This window comes from Salmo salar, chromosome ssa26 (genome assembly GCF_905237065.1).
Source record: "Salmo salar chromosome ssa26, Ssal_v3.1, whole genome shotgun sequence".
NCBI lineage: Eukaryota > Metazoa > Chordata > Actinopteri > Salmoniformes > Salmonidae > Salmo > Salmo salar.
Window position 1 is genome coordinate 34,413,780 of NC_059467.1, and position 16,856 is coordinate 34,430,635.

The 16,856-nt window shown below is 44.3% G+C and overlaps 1 protein-coding gene across 1 annotated transcript in view; it reads right to left on the reverse strand.

The window, feature by feature from the left end:
* LOC106587747 (microtubule-associated protein 1B) overlaps positions 1–12,876 on the reverse strand; it is a 112,702-nt gene extending 99,826 nt beyond the window's left edge. The window contains exons 1-2 of the mRNA XM_045708991.1: positions 12,445–12,876; positions 11,106–11,207 (exon numbers count right to left, since the gene is read on the reverse strand). Coding sequence (XP_045564947.1) covers positions 11,106–11,207; positions 12,445–12,697 — 355 coding nt within the window. The 5' untranslated portion in view covers positions 12,698–12,876. The remainder of the gene's footprint in view (positions 1–11,105; positions 11,208–12,444) is intronic.
* Between the last annotated feature and the right edge of the window lie 3,980 nt (positions 12,877–16,856).

A 16,856-nucleotide genomic window follows, 5' to 3' on the forward strand; every position in this document is an offset into this window, starting at 1 on the left:
CCCAACAGGATGTTTTCAATTGTGCATCTGTAAAAGTTTGTGAGGGTTTTAGGTGACAAGCCAAATTTCTTTAGCCTCCTGAGGTTGAAGAGGCTCTGTTGTGCCTTCTTCACCACACTGTCTGTGTAGGTGGTCCATTTCAGTTTGTCAGTGATGTGTACGCAAAGGAACTTGAAGCTTTGATTGATCCCTCTCTCATATTCATCCAAACCAGTCAAGTGAGTCAGACTCTCCTGAGATTTTCGGTCACCGTGGTAACATCGCCTTAGGGGAGCACTGTCCCAACCCAGGAGAAAGTAGCCATTGTGATTAATTGATTTCCCCCCAACCCTTTAAACAACATCTCTGTAGGGATCTAAATCATGACAGTTAAAGAAAAACATCTGATATTTCTGGAATTCTCTATTTTCCTTTGGTGTCAGGATCATTGTTAGCTTCCAATACATACAACAAATGTTTTGTATTCACAGATAGTTCTGGATGAGAGTGTCTGCTAAATGACTAAATGTAGATGTGTCTTATAAGAGCTGGTTGGGAACAGACACTTATTCTTAGGTATCTCTTGATGTTGTTGGCCTATTTGAAGTGCTGACTGTGGGGCAAAGCCTTTGAACCTGACCTTCTAAACCCATTTTATGTTGAGAGATCTGTAGGGACCCTTAAAGGCTGAATATCCATAGTTCTCTCTCTATTTACATATTAGAGACTCGGGCCTGTAGCATTACAATCTCTATCTCTCTAGCCCTGCTCTCTTTCTCTCCCTCACTCCCTCTGTATCCTCTTCTCTTTCTTCCTCCAGAAGTTGGTCCTTCCCTCCCTCTTCCTCTCTTTTACACACACTACAGAGTCTTTGCCCACTGCCCAGTGACAGAGCCAGCCGCACAGCGCCTCTCCCTGGCTTTAAAGTCCCAGAGTCCTCTGGGACGCTGCATTCAGACTCTGTTTCATCCTGCCTCATTCTGGACACTCATCTCATTCATCTGTAGTTTATGTTTGTACCATTTGAGTCCTCTCACGTTCATTTAATCTCTGGAATTGGGGGGTAAGAAAACATGGTTCATATTCAATTAAAAAGAAAAGAAGGGATAAATGGTCATACAAAAGTGTTGCACAACGTTTTATCGAGTGCAAGGCTGTAGAGTGTGGTCATCCGCAGTGCTACTTTAGAATAATTTAGAATGATCAACTATGAACATCATTTATTATAACAATATGATCATCTTTTACAAAACTGGCAAGCATTGGTGCTCTTAATCTCTGCACACATCTGCAGCATCCAAACACAATCTGAACCAAATCCTCAGATTGATTGAAATATAATCCCGAGCACACTTTCTATGTTTGGCCAGCGCTTCTGGTGCAGTGATTAAACTACACACTTCAGTGTTCTGGCAGTGTTGATTTAACTCTGCTAGAGCAAACACACCTCCATTCACACTGGTGATGAACTGTCTAGCATGGCTGGTATTCAACTGCATTGTCTATCAAACCTGAGAATATCTTAGCTAACAATTCACCTGAGTGAGGCCCTCGTTCATGTACTTTATCTGGTTGTCTTAAAGGAACCAATGAACTGAGAGGATGTAGTAATGACGGTGTGTGCCACATGATGTATTCTTTAGGATGATCATCAGTGAACACTAGTTTCTATAACATATTTAGTGGTGGAAGGGAATGGAATCAAGAAATAGATCAGAAAACAGATCTGAACCTTTGACGGGGTGTACAACTGCTGCTTTTCTGTTAAAAATGTGCTATCTAAAACCTAAACGGGTTCTTTGTCTGTCCCCATAGGAGAACCCTTTGAAGAACCATTTTTTGGTTCCATGTAGAACCCTTTTGGGTTCCATGTAAAACCACAGAGGGTTCTACATGGAACCCAAAATAGTTCTACCTGGAACCAAAAGGTTTCTACCTGGAACGAAATGAGGTTCTTCTATGGGGACAGCCGAAGAACCCTATTGGAAATCTTTTTTCTAAGAGTGTACCTGAAAATTACTTGCACCCACCTGGTATCCCAGGTCTAAATCAGCCCCACTCCCTGATTAGAGGGGAAGAATGAAAGAAAAGTGGTGGAACTGGCTTCGAGGTATAGATTATAATTTGAGGGACCTATACTGAGCATTAATGCAGCACTAAGCATCATTTCAGTTAGTTAGCTTGACTAGTTCTAGTCAGATGATACAGTTAACCTGCATACTGTACACATGATACAACACATTTAACATACAGCAGTTCCATTTACATTACATTTACATTTTAGTAGACGCTCTTATCCAGAGCGACTTACAGTAGTCAATACATACATTTCATTTCATGCATTTTGTTTTTGTACTGGCCCCCCGTGGGAATCGAACCCAAAACCCTGGCGTTGCACACACCATGCTCTAAAAACTGAGCCACAGGGAAGACCATGCGGAAGACACATTTCAGTTGAAGGTATTCAGTTGTACAATCCCCTTTCCAGCATTGGTGAAAATCCGGCGCCTCGTTGTGCATGTTGCATCTATTTCTATGGGCACAAGCACTGTTCATGACACAAACTGTTCACACCCCTCTTGTTGGTGGAGAGAATTTTTCAGGGTTAAAGCTTATTTCCTGCAACTCTGCACATTTTGTCATGGGGTGAAAAGAACATTTTGCAGTTTTAAAGCTCATTTTCTTGCAATTGATTGACAGGGGATTGACCTCTAACTACCTATACTCTACCTCTAGTTCCCAAACACAGTCCTGGGGACCCCAAGGGGGGCACCTTCTGTTTGTTATTCCCTAGCACTACTGTACACAGCTGACCCAAATAATCAAAGCATGATGATGAGTTGATTATTGGAATCAGCTGTGTAGTGTTAGAACAAAACCCTAGGACTGAGTTTGGGAAACACTGACATACAAGGTGATAAACTGAAGAACATACAAGGTGATAAAGTGAATAACATACAAGGTGACAAACTGAATAATATAGAAGCTCTCTCTGTATTGTCCCTGCTGTGTTCTGGCACTAGCAGTCTCAAGAGTCTGCTAGTAACAGTCTATGGGGGTCTGCCAGTAATGGTCTATGAGGGTCTGCCAGTAACAGTCTATGGGGGTCTGCCAGTAACAGTCTATGGGGGTCTGCCAGTAACAGTCTACGGTGGTCTGCCAGTAACAGTCCATGAGGGTCTGCCAGTAACAGTCTATGAGGGTCTGCCAGTAACAGTCTATAGGGGTCTGCTAGTAACAGTCTATGGTGGTCTGCCAGTAACAGTCTATGGGGGTCTGCCAGTATCAGTCTATGGTGGTCTGCCAGTAACAGTCTATGGTGGTCTGCCAGTAACAGTCTATGGGGGTCTGCCAGTAACAGTCTATGAGGGTCTGCCAGTAACAGTCTATGGTGGTCTGCCAGTAACAGTCTATGGTGGTCTGCCAGTAACAGTCTATGAGGGTCTGCCAGTAACAGTCTATGAGGGTCTGCCAGTAACAGTCTATGGGGGTCTGCCAGTAACAGTCTATGGGGGTCTGCCAGTAACAGTCTATGGGGGTCTGCCAGTAACAGTCTATGGTGGTCTGCCAGTAACAGTCTATGGTAGTCTGCCAGTAACAGTCTATGGTGGTCTGCCAGTAACAGTCTATGGTGGTCTGCCAGTAACAGTCTATGAGGGTCTGCCAGTAACAGTCTATGGGGGTCTGCCAGTAACAGTCCATGAGGGTCTGCCAGTAACAGTCTATGGGGGTCTGCCAGTAACAGTCCATGAGGGTCTGCCAGTAACAGTCCATGAGGGTCTGCCAGTAACAGTCTATGGGGGTCTGCCAGTAACAGTCTATGAGGGTCTGCCAGTAACAGTCCATGAGGGTCTGCCAGTAACAGTCTATGGGGGTCTGCCAGTAACAGTCTATGGTGGTCTGCCAGTAACAGTCTATGGGGGTCTGCCAGTAACAGTCTATGGGGGTCTGCCAGTAACAGTCTATGGGGGTCTGCCAGTAACAGTCTATGGTGGTCTGCCAGTAGCAGTCTATGGGGGTCTGCCAGTATCAGTCTATGGTGGTCTGCCAGTAACAGTCTATGAGGGTCTGCCAGTAACAGTCTATAGGGGTCTACCAGTAGCAGTCTATTGGAGTCTGCCAGTAACAATCTATGGGGGTCTGCCAGTAACAGTCTATGGTGGTCTGCCAGTAACAGTCTATGAGGGTCTGCCAGTAACAGTCTATGAGGGTCTGCCAGTAACAGTCTATGAGGGTCTGCCAGTAACAGTCTATGGGGGTCTGCCAGTAACAGTCCATGAGGGTCTGCCAGTAACAGTCTATGGTGGTCTGCCAGTAACAGTCTATGGTGGTCTGCCAGTAACAGTCTATGGTGGTCTGCCAGTAACAGTCTATGGTGGTCTGCCAGTGACAGTCTATGAGGGTCTGCCAGTAACAGTCTATGGGGGTCTGCCAGTAACAGTCCATGAGGGTCTGCCAGTAACAGTCTATGGGGGTCTGCCAGTAACAGTCCATGAGGGTCTGCCAGTAACAGTCCATGAGGGTCTGCCAGTAACAGTCTATGGGGGTCTGCCAGTAACAGTCTATGAGGGTCTGCCAGTAACATTCCATGAGGGTCTGCCAGTAACAGTCTATAGGGGTCTGCCAGTAACAGTCTATGGTGGTCTGCCAGTAACAGTCCATGAGGGTCTGCCAGTAACAGTCTATGACGGTCTGCCAGTAACAGTCTATGGTGGTCTGCCAGTAACAGTCCATGAGGGTCTGCCAGTAACAGTCTATGGGGGTCTGCCAGTAACAGTCCATGAGGGTCTGCCAGTAACAGTCTATGAGGGTCTGCCAGTAACAGTCCATGAGGGTCTGCCAGTAACAGTCTATGGTGGTCTGCCAGTATCAGTCTATGGTGGTCTGCCAGTAACAGTCCATGAGGGTCTGCCAGTAACAGTCTATGGTGGTCTGCCAGTAACAGTCTATGGTGGTCTGCCAGTATCAGTCTATGGTGGTCTGCCAGTAACAGTCCATGAGGGTCTGCCAGTAACAGTCTATGGTGGTCTGCCAGTAACAGTCTATGGTGGTCTGCCAGTAACAGTCCATGAGGGTCTGCCAGTAACAGTCTATGGTGGTCTGCCAGTAACAGTATAGGGGTCTGAATGTAACAGGACACTGAGCAGAAACAACACAACGCTGAGTTGAGGTCTTATTCAGTGCTGGCAAGGGTTAATGGTAATGCCACCTGCCAACCTCAGAAATATGGTGTCTTTCTCAAAAAGAAGCCTGGATCCAAGGCTGCGCTGGAGCAGGTCTGAGTTATTGCTCTCTGCCTGAAAGCAGGGGGCTCAGGGTGAGCGATGCTATTTTATGCAGACCTCAGCACTGGCACCTACAAGCCCCATCGTGCTTTAATCAAGCTTCACTCACCCACAGAGAGAGAGAGAGAGAGAGAGAGAGAGAGAGAGAGAGAGAGAGAGAGAGAGAGAGAGAGAGAGAGAGAGAGAGAGAGATGAGAGATGGTATATAAGAGGGAGAGAGAGAAAGTAGGGAGACTGCAAAGAGAGAGGGACTGTGAGAATAAATAAAAATAGGTGGTGAGAGATGGAGGGAGGATGGAGAGAAAGAGGTGGTGAGAGATGGAGGGAGGATGGAGAGAAAGAGGTGGGAAGGAGGCATTTAATTACTGGTAAAATCATCATTAGTGTAGGACATTGTTTTGTTCATGAGAGAGCTGCAAGGATAGAGGGAGAGTAATAATGGAGGGATGGAAGATAGAGGGGGACAACAAGCAAAGGAAATATAGGAGATAAAACTGGTAGGATCGAGGTAGGTAAAACAGTCAAGTAAAGGAATAAGTGTTTGTCAGGTGTTGTCAGACAGAGTACCCAAAACAGGCACCCTGACTGCGACAGTGCATCCTAATCAAATGGATTTGGATTGGTGGATTGGTCCAATAGCAACCTGATGTGTGATTATGCAGAGATGGAAGATCAAACAGTGGTATGCAAATAGGGGGCTGTCAGACAAGACATGTAGTCTGGTATACCAAACTAGAACGTCGCTGTGAACAGTGCTCAGTATTCAAATCCACTTCCTGAGGGACAGAGGCTATCATCTTTCCCCATGCAAAAATGTGTTTGTCATGTATGCCACCCCCTACCCCCCCACACCTTTTATGTTCATATCAGTAGGATAGGTTGTGTGTATGACTTGCCTTGGGTTTCACTTCAGTTCTCAATAGATTTTTTTTTAAATCAAAGCCTTGCATGGTTATGGTATTTATGTTTTTGATACCCCCCTCCTCCATATTCCAACCCCTTTAGACAGAGCTGTGTCCCAAGTGGCACTCTATTCTTTTTATAGTGCACTTATTTTGATCACTGCCCTCTGATCCAAAGTAGTGCACTTTAAAGAGAATAGGGTGCCATGTGGGCGTATCCTACATTTCCTACCCTGTTCACATACTGTATTCCAGGTAATACAGTCATTTTCACTTCACACTCACTTCTATGCTAAATGCCTAGATTTCTTCCCTTGCCAATTATCCTATATACTATGAACTGTATGTTCATAGTATATAGGTTTTGTCTCAAATGACACTCTGCTCCCTGGGGCGGCAGCATAGCCTAGTGGTTAGAGCGTTGGACTAGTAACCAAAAGGTTGCAAGATCAAATCCCTGAGCTGACAAGGTACAAATCTGTCATTCTGCCCCTGAACAAGGCAGTTAACCCACTGTTTCTAGGCCTTAACTGTTCTTAACTGACTTGCGTAGTTAAATAAATATAGTCCACTACCTTTGACCAGAACCCCCCCCCCCCCCCACCAGAGCCCCTGGTCAGAAGCAGTGCTATATAGTGTGTATGGTGTCATTTGGGATGAAAACAGAACCCGTTTCACTTTTAGCCTCTCTCCTTTCTTGCTAAAGATTCAGTGGTCTGAAAACAATTTATACAGATGTAGGATCTTAATTTGACCTATAGTATATTGTCACAGCAAAATAGTCCTGCAGCAACAGGATTTGAACGTTTAGTCCATAATGATGTTTGATCACAAGGCTATTAGGTGGCCAAAAAAAGCAATACTGTTAATATAACTTGTGTGTTACTGTGGGTTTTCAGTGAATTTATGTAAATCACGAAGGTCATCTGCGTTTCTCAGCAACAAAAGAATGATCAAATTAAGATCCTACCTCTGTAGCATGAGCCAGCACTGGCCCTTGTGAAATGAGTGGGTGGATGGAGAGAGATATAGAGATCTAGAGGCTCCTTTGATCAGTTTCTCACACGGGATCATGGGAAGTGGCAACAACATATGCTCAACTCTGCTGCTGCGTCAATAATGAGATATATCAGTGTATATCAGAAATAGACACACAAAAATAAATAGTATTTCAGTGACTGCTTATACAAGAAGGACCAATGAGGAGAAGATGACATAAACTCATGGTTTGACAGTTGCTGCTGTAAGCAACAGGCAGGGTAGTCACCAGAGAACCATGCTAGAATGGACAAAAGTGACAATACTCATTCATACCTAATAAGCAAGCATGGTTTCTAGGGTTAGGGTTTGGGTTAAGGCCAATCCTAGACTAAGGGTTAGGGTTAGTTATCAAATCTGCATTTGTGAATAGAAGGCATTGTACTTCCGTCTTCTCCAGCATGGCCGGATAGTGATGACCCACAGACATACAGTAGTTCCACAGCTACACTGGCTCACCACAGGCTCTGGTCTCATCTTCACCCAGGGAAGATTGTGTTCACTTTGACATTAGAACCATTGATCCACAGTCTCCTATACCCTTAATATGAGAGTCTGGTCGATACGCCCCATATCATCTACAGCCCATTCCCGTGGTGCCTTCTCTTGCCTGGAGAATAGTGACTCCATTCAAGGGCAGCGTTCCAAATGGCACCCTATTCCCTACATAGTGCTATGGGCCCTGGTCAAAAGTAGTGCACTATATAGGGAATAGGGTGCTATATGGGATACAGATAAGAGATAAGAGACAATAATAGAGATGTCTGCTGAGATGACCTATTATTGTCATCTCTTAGTCTGCATGTATTGTGTTTGCATGTCTTGTGTGGCTGTACCGGAAGCCCAGACTCGACAAAATCTGATAACTAATCAACCCTCTGTATTTTCAAGTATTTTGGTGGCAGCATCATGTTATGGGTATGCTTGTCACCTGCAGGGACTGTGGTTTGTCAGGATCAAAATAAATATAAAAGGAGCAAAGCCCAGGTAAAAAGTGCAGAAAACCTTCCTCAGTATTCTGAATACCTAACCCTGGGATAGAGTTGTATTTTTCAGTGGGACAATGAACACATTAAAATAACAAAGACTTAAATCTCCTTGAAAATCAGAGACAGGGTTGAATATTGCTGTCCATACTTTGATTCCCAACCAAACTTACAGAGGTTGAGCAATTTTGACAAAAACAATGGATATATGTTGCCCTAAGAGGGGTTGGTAGAATCTCATTTGAAATGATTTACAGCTGTAATTCCTGCCAAAGTTGCTTCCACCAAGTATTAACTCTGGGGTGTGAAGACATACAGTTGAAGTCAGAAGTTTACATACACTCAGGTTGGAGTCATTAAAACTCGTTTTTCAACCACTCAACCACAAACTATAGTTTTTACAAGTCGGTTAGGACATCAACTTTGTGCATGACACAAGTAATTTTTCCAACAATTGTTTACAGACAGATTATTTCACTTATAATTCACTGTATCACAATTGTAGTGGGTCAGAAGTTTACATACACTAAGTTGACTGTGCCTTTAAACAGCTTGGAGAATTCCAGAAAATTATGTCATGGCTTTATGTCAAGGTTCTGATAGGCTAATTGACATAATTTGAGTCAATTGGAGGTGTACCTGTGGATGTATTTCAAGGCCTACCTTCAAACTCAGTGCCTCTTTGCTTGACATCATGGGAAAATCACAAGAAATCAGCAAAGACCTCAGAAAAAAAAATTGTAGACCTCCACAAGTCTGGTTCATCCTGTGGAGCAATTTCCAAATGCCTGAAGCTACCACATTCATCTGTACAAACAATAGTACGCAAGTATAAACACCATGGGCCCATGCAGCCGTCATACCGCTCAGGAAGGAGACCCGTTCTGTCTCCTAGAGATGAACGTACTTTGGTGAGAAAAGTGCAAATCAATCCCAGAACAACAGCAAAGGACACTGTGAAGATGCTGGAGGAAACAGGTACAAAAGTATCTATATCCACAGTAGAATGAGTCCTATATTGACATAACCTGAAAGGCCGCTCAGCAAGGAAGAAGCTACTGCTCCAAAACCGCCATAAAAAAGCCAGACTACGGTTTGCAACTGCACATGGGGACAAAGATCGTACTTTTTGGAGAAATGTCCTCTGGTCTGATGAAACAAAAATAGAACTGTTTGGCCATAATGACCATCGTTATGTTAGGAGGAAAAAGGGGGAGGCTTGCAAGCCGAAGAACACCATCCCAACCGTGAAGCACGGGGGTGGCAGCATCATGTTGTGGGCGTGCTTTTCTGCGGGAGGGACTGGTGCACTTCACAAAATAGATGGCATCATGAGGCAGGAAAATTCTGTGGATCTATTGAAGCAACATCTCAAGACATCAGTCAGGAAGTTAAAGCTTGGTTGGAAATGGGTCTTCCAAATGGACAATGATCCCAAGCATACTTCCAAAGTTGTGGCAAAATGGCTTAAGGACAACAAAGTCAAGGTATTGTGGCCATCGCAAAGCCCTGACCTCAAGCCTATAGAAGATTTGTGGGCAGAACTGAAAAAGCATGTGCGAGCAAGGAGGCCTACAAACCTAACTCAGTTACACCAGCTCTGTCAGGAGGAATGGGCCAAAATTCACCCAATTTATTGTGGGAAGCTTGTGGAAGGATACCTGAAATGTTTGTCCCAAGTTAAACAATGTAAAGGCAATGCTACCAAATACTAATTGAGTGTATGTAAACTTCTGACCCACTGGGAATGTGATGAAAGAAATAAAAGCTGAAATAAATAATTCTCTCTACTATTATTCTGACATTTCACATTCTTAAAATAAAGTGGTGATCCTAACTGACCTAAGACAGGGAATATATACAAGGATTAAATGTCAGGAATTGTGAAAAACTGAGTTTAAATGTATTTGGCTACGGTGTGTGTAAACTTCTGACTTCAACTGTACGTAATCAAGGCATTTTTTATTTGTTATTAATTTCAGAAATGTTCTATCCTTTTTCCTTCACTTTGAAAATGTTAAGCAGGTTGTGTAGGAAAAAAATGGAATTATTTCTTTTTTAGATTTCATTTTAAGTCAGCAAAATGTGACAACTGTGCAAGGAGTGTGTAGACTTTCACTAGGCACTGTAGGTTTGTATGTGTCCTTCAGCAGTCATAACCGCAGACAGACAGGCAGGTGGATGTCAGTGATAAGGCCACTGCAAGTTCTTGCAGCAACTAACTACAGCTTGGAAAGAACACCCTGTTCTTTGGCCGAAGTGTTGGTAAAAAAAACCCCACAGCAATAGAGATGAGTGTGCGACTTCCTTTAGAGCCCTGAAAGGAACCAGGACTCTGGTCAAAAGTAGTGCACCAAATAGGGAATAGGGTACTATTTGGGGCGCAACCCATGAATTCTCTCAAACGGCTCCTGTCACCAAACGTTTTATTTATTCTGGCAAAACCTTTCAAAGCTACTTAGTGTAATAACAGAGCAAAGCTGTCCAGACTGCATCAGGGCTGATGTATCAATTTTTTATTGATTAGGCTCATAAGGAGGAAATATGAGGAAACGCTACATCTGTTTATCAGCAATTTCTGTAAAATGTGGTAAACACACAAACCAAGCAGACATGACACACAGAAACACTAGACTCAAGACAATGGGATGACACTGTTCGTCAGTTCCTCTCCTCTCGTTAGTATGTATGTTTGAGATTGATTGACTGTATTGCAGTCGAACTGCTCAGAATCACTGATCTACAAATCCACTTGCATCCCAAAAAACTACTCATTATGTGATCAAGATGAGTGATTCTGCGCCTCGCCTTCCTCAAACTGATCCCTTTGAACTTGCTAATTTATTGCAAGGCCCGTTTGTCCATGTAAGTCGTGCAACCCCAAACTGTCACCTTTGATCCTGAACAGGACTGACCTTTGACCTCTGAGGAGAACTGGGCAGAGTGTCGCGTTGCGAAGAGCTGTAGCTCTCTGTTCAGGTCGCACAGAGTCAGATCGATGTCCCACGACCGCAGTCCTGTTAACATACAATAACAAATGTAGCATGATGCACTACATTACCCACAATGCTCTATAACTATACAACAAACACATTACTGTTGGAGTGGAGGGGCCTGTCTAGGGTCTGAGTTCTATTGCGTGACCTAATGAACATGACCCTGCTGGTTGTTATTGCTCCTTGGCACTGATTGGTAGATTTCTACTAATAGGCTGGAGAGGGCACACACCTGGCTTTCACCATCTTAATCAACCACTGAATCAAAGGCATGGATTAAAAACCATTAAACACCATGGCCTTCGAGCACTGAGCTGATAACCCTTAATGTACAGTAACATCAGAAAATGACTGGGTTGGCAAATAACCTCTTGTAGGAAGGTGATTGTTATTAATACTGGCAGTTATATGATGAACCTTATTACGCCCCCTGTAAACAGTGAGCTACTCAGTATGCAAGCTGTTTCCCTGAATGATGCCAGTTCTCATTTAATAGAGTGTCCATTGGGACAGGAAGAGTTTTCAGGGCAGGGTTTGTTTTTTGTCTTGATTGACCAGTGTATTGCCTCCATGCACAACCGTATTCTATTCAACGACCCGTCACAGTTTTCTCTAGAATAATTTAACATCATATTCACATCATGTTTTTTTGTCTGGAATTATTTCCGGTCATCTATTTTCCAGTGTTTCAGATAACCCAGTAGGGCCTACTGATTGCACATTTGTAAATTCTTAGTTATTCTAGCCAACTGCAATAACTATGGAGAATAATCCATTGCAAACTATAAATAGTAATTCAACCCTTTATACCAGAAACCATTCAGGATATCACATACAGTAGAATAGTTTTGTGTTCCGTATTGCTATATTCAGCCATATAGGGGGCTATACATCTGGTGCAGTGTCCTCTATGTATGCATTACCAAACAGCTCTGTTCAATGTGAAATCCAACCCACTCATGCAGCAGCCTACGTTTGAGATGTAGGCGTCATCCGCTCCCTTTTTGATCCGCTGCAACGGATGAATTAGATGACAATATTCCTAACAAAGTCACAGCTTGTTCTAAAAACTATTTGGTTTGATTTTTGTCATACATTTGAATATTGCAAGTGCAGGCCAACGCATAGGGGTCAAGCCTCTGACATCTAAACAAACTACATTTTTACATAAAACAAAATCTTTGTGGGCAATCTTGAACTTCAACAGTTTAGAAAGATGTGTAAAGACTTATAATACCCATTCAAGTAGCCCACTCACCCTGTTTTATGTGTTTTTTGGCAGACTGAAGGTGGTGGTCCGTTGAGATTTCTCCGATAACTATCAGCATATAAAATCTCCCGTGGTTAAACGGCGGTCTGGTCCTATGGTGCTGTCCACCGTGCTGAAAGGGTAGGGCGGGCTCGCACTGCTCCTCCGGATCTCCTGGCGCTACAGAGAGCGATGCTGCTGCCACGGGGATTTCCATGGCAACAGCACGACGAGCGGAAGCTGGGTCCTTTTCCATCTCCATGACAACTGCATCCGGCGGCAGCACAGTGCATGAGGGATGGCTGGGCGGAGAACCAGTGGGTGTGGCTCGTGAGAGGGACGCGATTAGATTGGTGCAGGGTTATGTGGCTATTTGATGTCACAGCACGCCATTGGCCAAATCCGACATGGGGATTATGATCATGTTTATCAAGTTTATCTGAATCGATTGTCTTGCATAGGTAGTGGTTGTGATGATGATGATGATGATGATGATGAGTGGTATACCACATGGTCCTTCTCATTTGTTACATCAATAAGTTAGTTAACATACCGGTAGTTAAGATCCAAAATACAAAATGGGTCAAATAAACATAGCTGTAAACCACCAGCATTAGGCCTACTACAACTAGTCCTGTAGTTTCCTAATAGGCCTCCTCACCAAATATCTCAGGGAACATGTGTTCCTGTAAGACTGTCTTTGATATATCTGTGTCTGGAGAAACTGAAGCGGTTTCTCTTGAATAAATAGGTGTATTTATATAACTGTCGCTGGATGTACCACCAGGAGATGTTTCCAGTAGGCTGCCACACTGACACCTCTTTGTTCCCTCCCTGAACACAACAACCCTTCATCTGTGCAGAGACGTTCACAACAAAAGGCCTCATAGACAAAGTGGAATAGAATATGTTTTGTACAATGTTAATGTATTTGATTATCTCCTAAAATAGCTGGAAAATAACCAAATTAGCTACAGAGGGGAAAAGCTGGCATGAAATTACCAGAAAATTGGAGGATGTTCATCGAGTTCTCCACTTGTCATGTTTTATAACAGGAAACTCAGTTGTTGTGGGACATAAATTATCTTGAATCAGGATGCATATTAGCCTACATATACAGTTGATGTACATTGACCTTTACTTTGGAAACTGAGAACTAATTAAATAGTAAGACTTAATTATTTTCACCTTTGATTGACAACAATGAATTAAAACTGTTGTTTGTCCACATAGTAGGCCTATGGAACTCATATCACCCTATGACAGAAACATTTAGGTAGAGATGAAATTCAGCACCAGAATATGACATGACAGAAACATTTAGGTAGAGATGATATTCAGCGCCAGAATATGACATGACAGAAACATTTAGGTAGAGATGAAATTCAGCACCAGAATATGACATGACAGAAACATTTAGGTAGAGATGAAATTCAACGCCAGAATATGAAAATGTATTTCAGATTTCGATCGGTTTTGATTGTCATTTTAAGGCCATTTTGAAATTATAATTTAAAGACCAAAATCATTGTTTGACTTTGACCCTTATCTTATAGTTGACACTAGATATTGTACTATAGGTTCAGTTTCTATGTCTGGTAATTACAATGTATAGGTGGTTTAGGAGCTATATGACCAGGATCTTTACATCATATAATCTCCCCAGAGAGTACTGTGCACTGCACCAATCAGACCAATCTGGGCAATTATCCAAGAAAGACTGGAGAGATTTGGGGAATAAAACAAAGATTTACACAATTTGTCATGCATGTCATGCTCAGCATATGAACGGCTACCTCAGAACATAAATAATTGCTGAGTTATATATACATTCTCCCCATGGAGGTTTTGTTTGACAACCTATACCACATGACCTAATCTGAATACGAAGGGACGTCTCGTTTTTTCATAATTCACTTGATTGGTCTTTGATCTGACCTTCAATATCTGACTGTATTATCAATACACGTATGAATAGTTGAACATTGAGCTTTGAAAGGACACAGCAAATCAGGAAGGGATTGTATTAGTATCTCCATTAGCTGTTGCCAAGGCAGCTGCTACTCTTCCTGAGGTCCAAACAGGAACAAATCAACACATCACAACAAAACAAGTCTACATCATAAATAAAACAATACATCACAACAAAACAATAGTCTACGTGTTATGGCTGTCGTAGAGAGGGGACCAAAGCGCAGCGTGGTAAGTGTTCATCATATTTATTTAAACAATGAAAACACTAGAACAAAGAAACAAACCGAAAAGCCAAACAGTTCCGTCGGGTAATGAAATACAAAACAGAAAATAACTACCCACAAAACACAGGTGGGAAAAGGCTACCTAAGTATGATTCCTAATCAGAGACAACGATAGACAGCTGCCTCTGATTAGGAACCATACTCGGCCCAACACAAAGAAATACAAAACATAGAATGCCCACCCCACACCCTGACCTAACCACATAGAGAAACAAACCGTCTCTCTCAGGTCAGGGCGTGACAGTACCCCCCCAAAGATGCGGACTCCCGGCTGCAAACCTGAACCTATAGGGGAGGGTCCGGGTGGGCATCTATACTTGGCGGTGGCTCTGGTTCGAGGCGTAGCCCCCACACCGCCCGCTGATCTCCCCGCTTCTGTGTCGCTGGAGGAACCAGACCGTGGATCATCGCCGGAGGCTCTGAACTGCCGACCACCGCTGAAGACTCCGGGCTGCAGGCCGCCGCTGAAGACTCCGGGCTGGGGAGCGTCGCTGGAGGCTCCGGACTGGGGGGCGTCGCTGGAGGCTCCGGACTGGGGGGCGTCGCTGGAGGCTCCGGACTGGAGAGCGTCGCTGAAGGCTCCGGACTGGGGACCGTCGCTGCAGGCGCCGTGCCATGGATCATCACTACAGGTTCCGCGCCATGGATCATCACTGGAGGCTTTGTGCCTTGGATCATCACTGGAGGCTCCGGGCCATGGATTATCACTGGAGGCTTCGTGCCATGGATCATCTCTACAGGCTCCGGGCCATGGATCATCCCTACAGGCTCCGGCCCATGAATCCTCCCTACAGGCTCCGGGCCATGGATTATCACTGGAGGCTTTGTGCCATGGATCATCCCTACAGGCTCCGGGCCATGGATTATCACTGGAGGCTTCCTGCCATGGATTATCACTGGAGGCTTCAGACCATAGATCATCCCTGGAGGCTTCCTACGTGGAGCTGGAACCAGTCTCACCGGACTGGGGAAACACACAGAAGACTGGGTGCGCAGAGCAGGCTCAGGGTATACTGGGCCGTGGAGGCGCACTGGAGGTCTGGAGTTTAGGGCTGGCACAACCCGTCCTGGCTGGATGTTTAATTTAGCCCAGCAAGGGTGGAGCACTGGCACAGGACGAACTGGTTTGTGCTGGTGAACAGGGGGTACCGTGCGTAGAGCTGGCGCAGGATAACCTGGGCCGAAGAGACGCACTGGAGACCAGGAACGCTGAGCCGGCGCACTTCTTCCTGGCTGACGACCAACTCTAGCATGGCAACGGTGAGGAGCTTTCACCAAGCGTACCGGGCTGTGAGTGTGCACTGGCGACACAGTGAGCATCACCGCATAACACGGTGCTTGCTCGGTCACTCGCACCCCACGGTAAGCACGGGGAGTTGGCTCAGGTCTCAACCCCAACTTCGCCAATCTCCCCGTGTGTCCCCCCCAAAAAAATGTTTTGCCGCTGCCTCTCGGGCTTCCGTTGTTGCTGTGCTTGTTCCTCATAGTATCGCCGTTCCGCTTTCGCTGCCTCTATCTCCTCTTGCGGACGGCGATACTCCCCAGGCCTTGTCCAGGGTCCTGCCCCATCAAAGATTTCCTCCCATGTCCAGTCCTCCTGACCACACTGCTTGGTCCTTTGGTGGTGGGTAGTTCTGTTACGGCTGTCGTAAAGAGGGGACCAAAGCGCAGCGTGGTAAGTGTTCATCATATTTATTTAAACAATGAAAACACTAGAACAAAGAAACAAACCGAAAAGCCAAACAGTTCCGTCGGGTAATGAAATACAAAACAGAAAATAACTACCCACAAAACACAGGTGGGAAAAGGCTGCCTAATTATGATTCCTAATCAGAGACAACGATAGACAGCTGCCTCTGATTAGGAACCATACTCGGCCCAACACAAAGAAATACAAAACAGAATGCCCACCCCACACCCTGACCTAACAAAATAGAGAAATAAACCGTCTCTCTCAGGGCAGGTCGTGACACTACGTCATAAATGAAACAATACATCAAAACAATAGTCTACATCATAAATAAAACAACACATCACAACAACACAACAGTCTACATCATAAATAAAACAATACATCACAACAAAACAATAGTCTACATCATAAATAAAACAATTGTGGTGGATGAATCAGAATTAGTTGGGTAACATATATAATTAAGATGT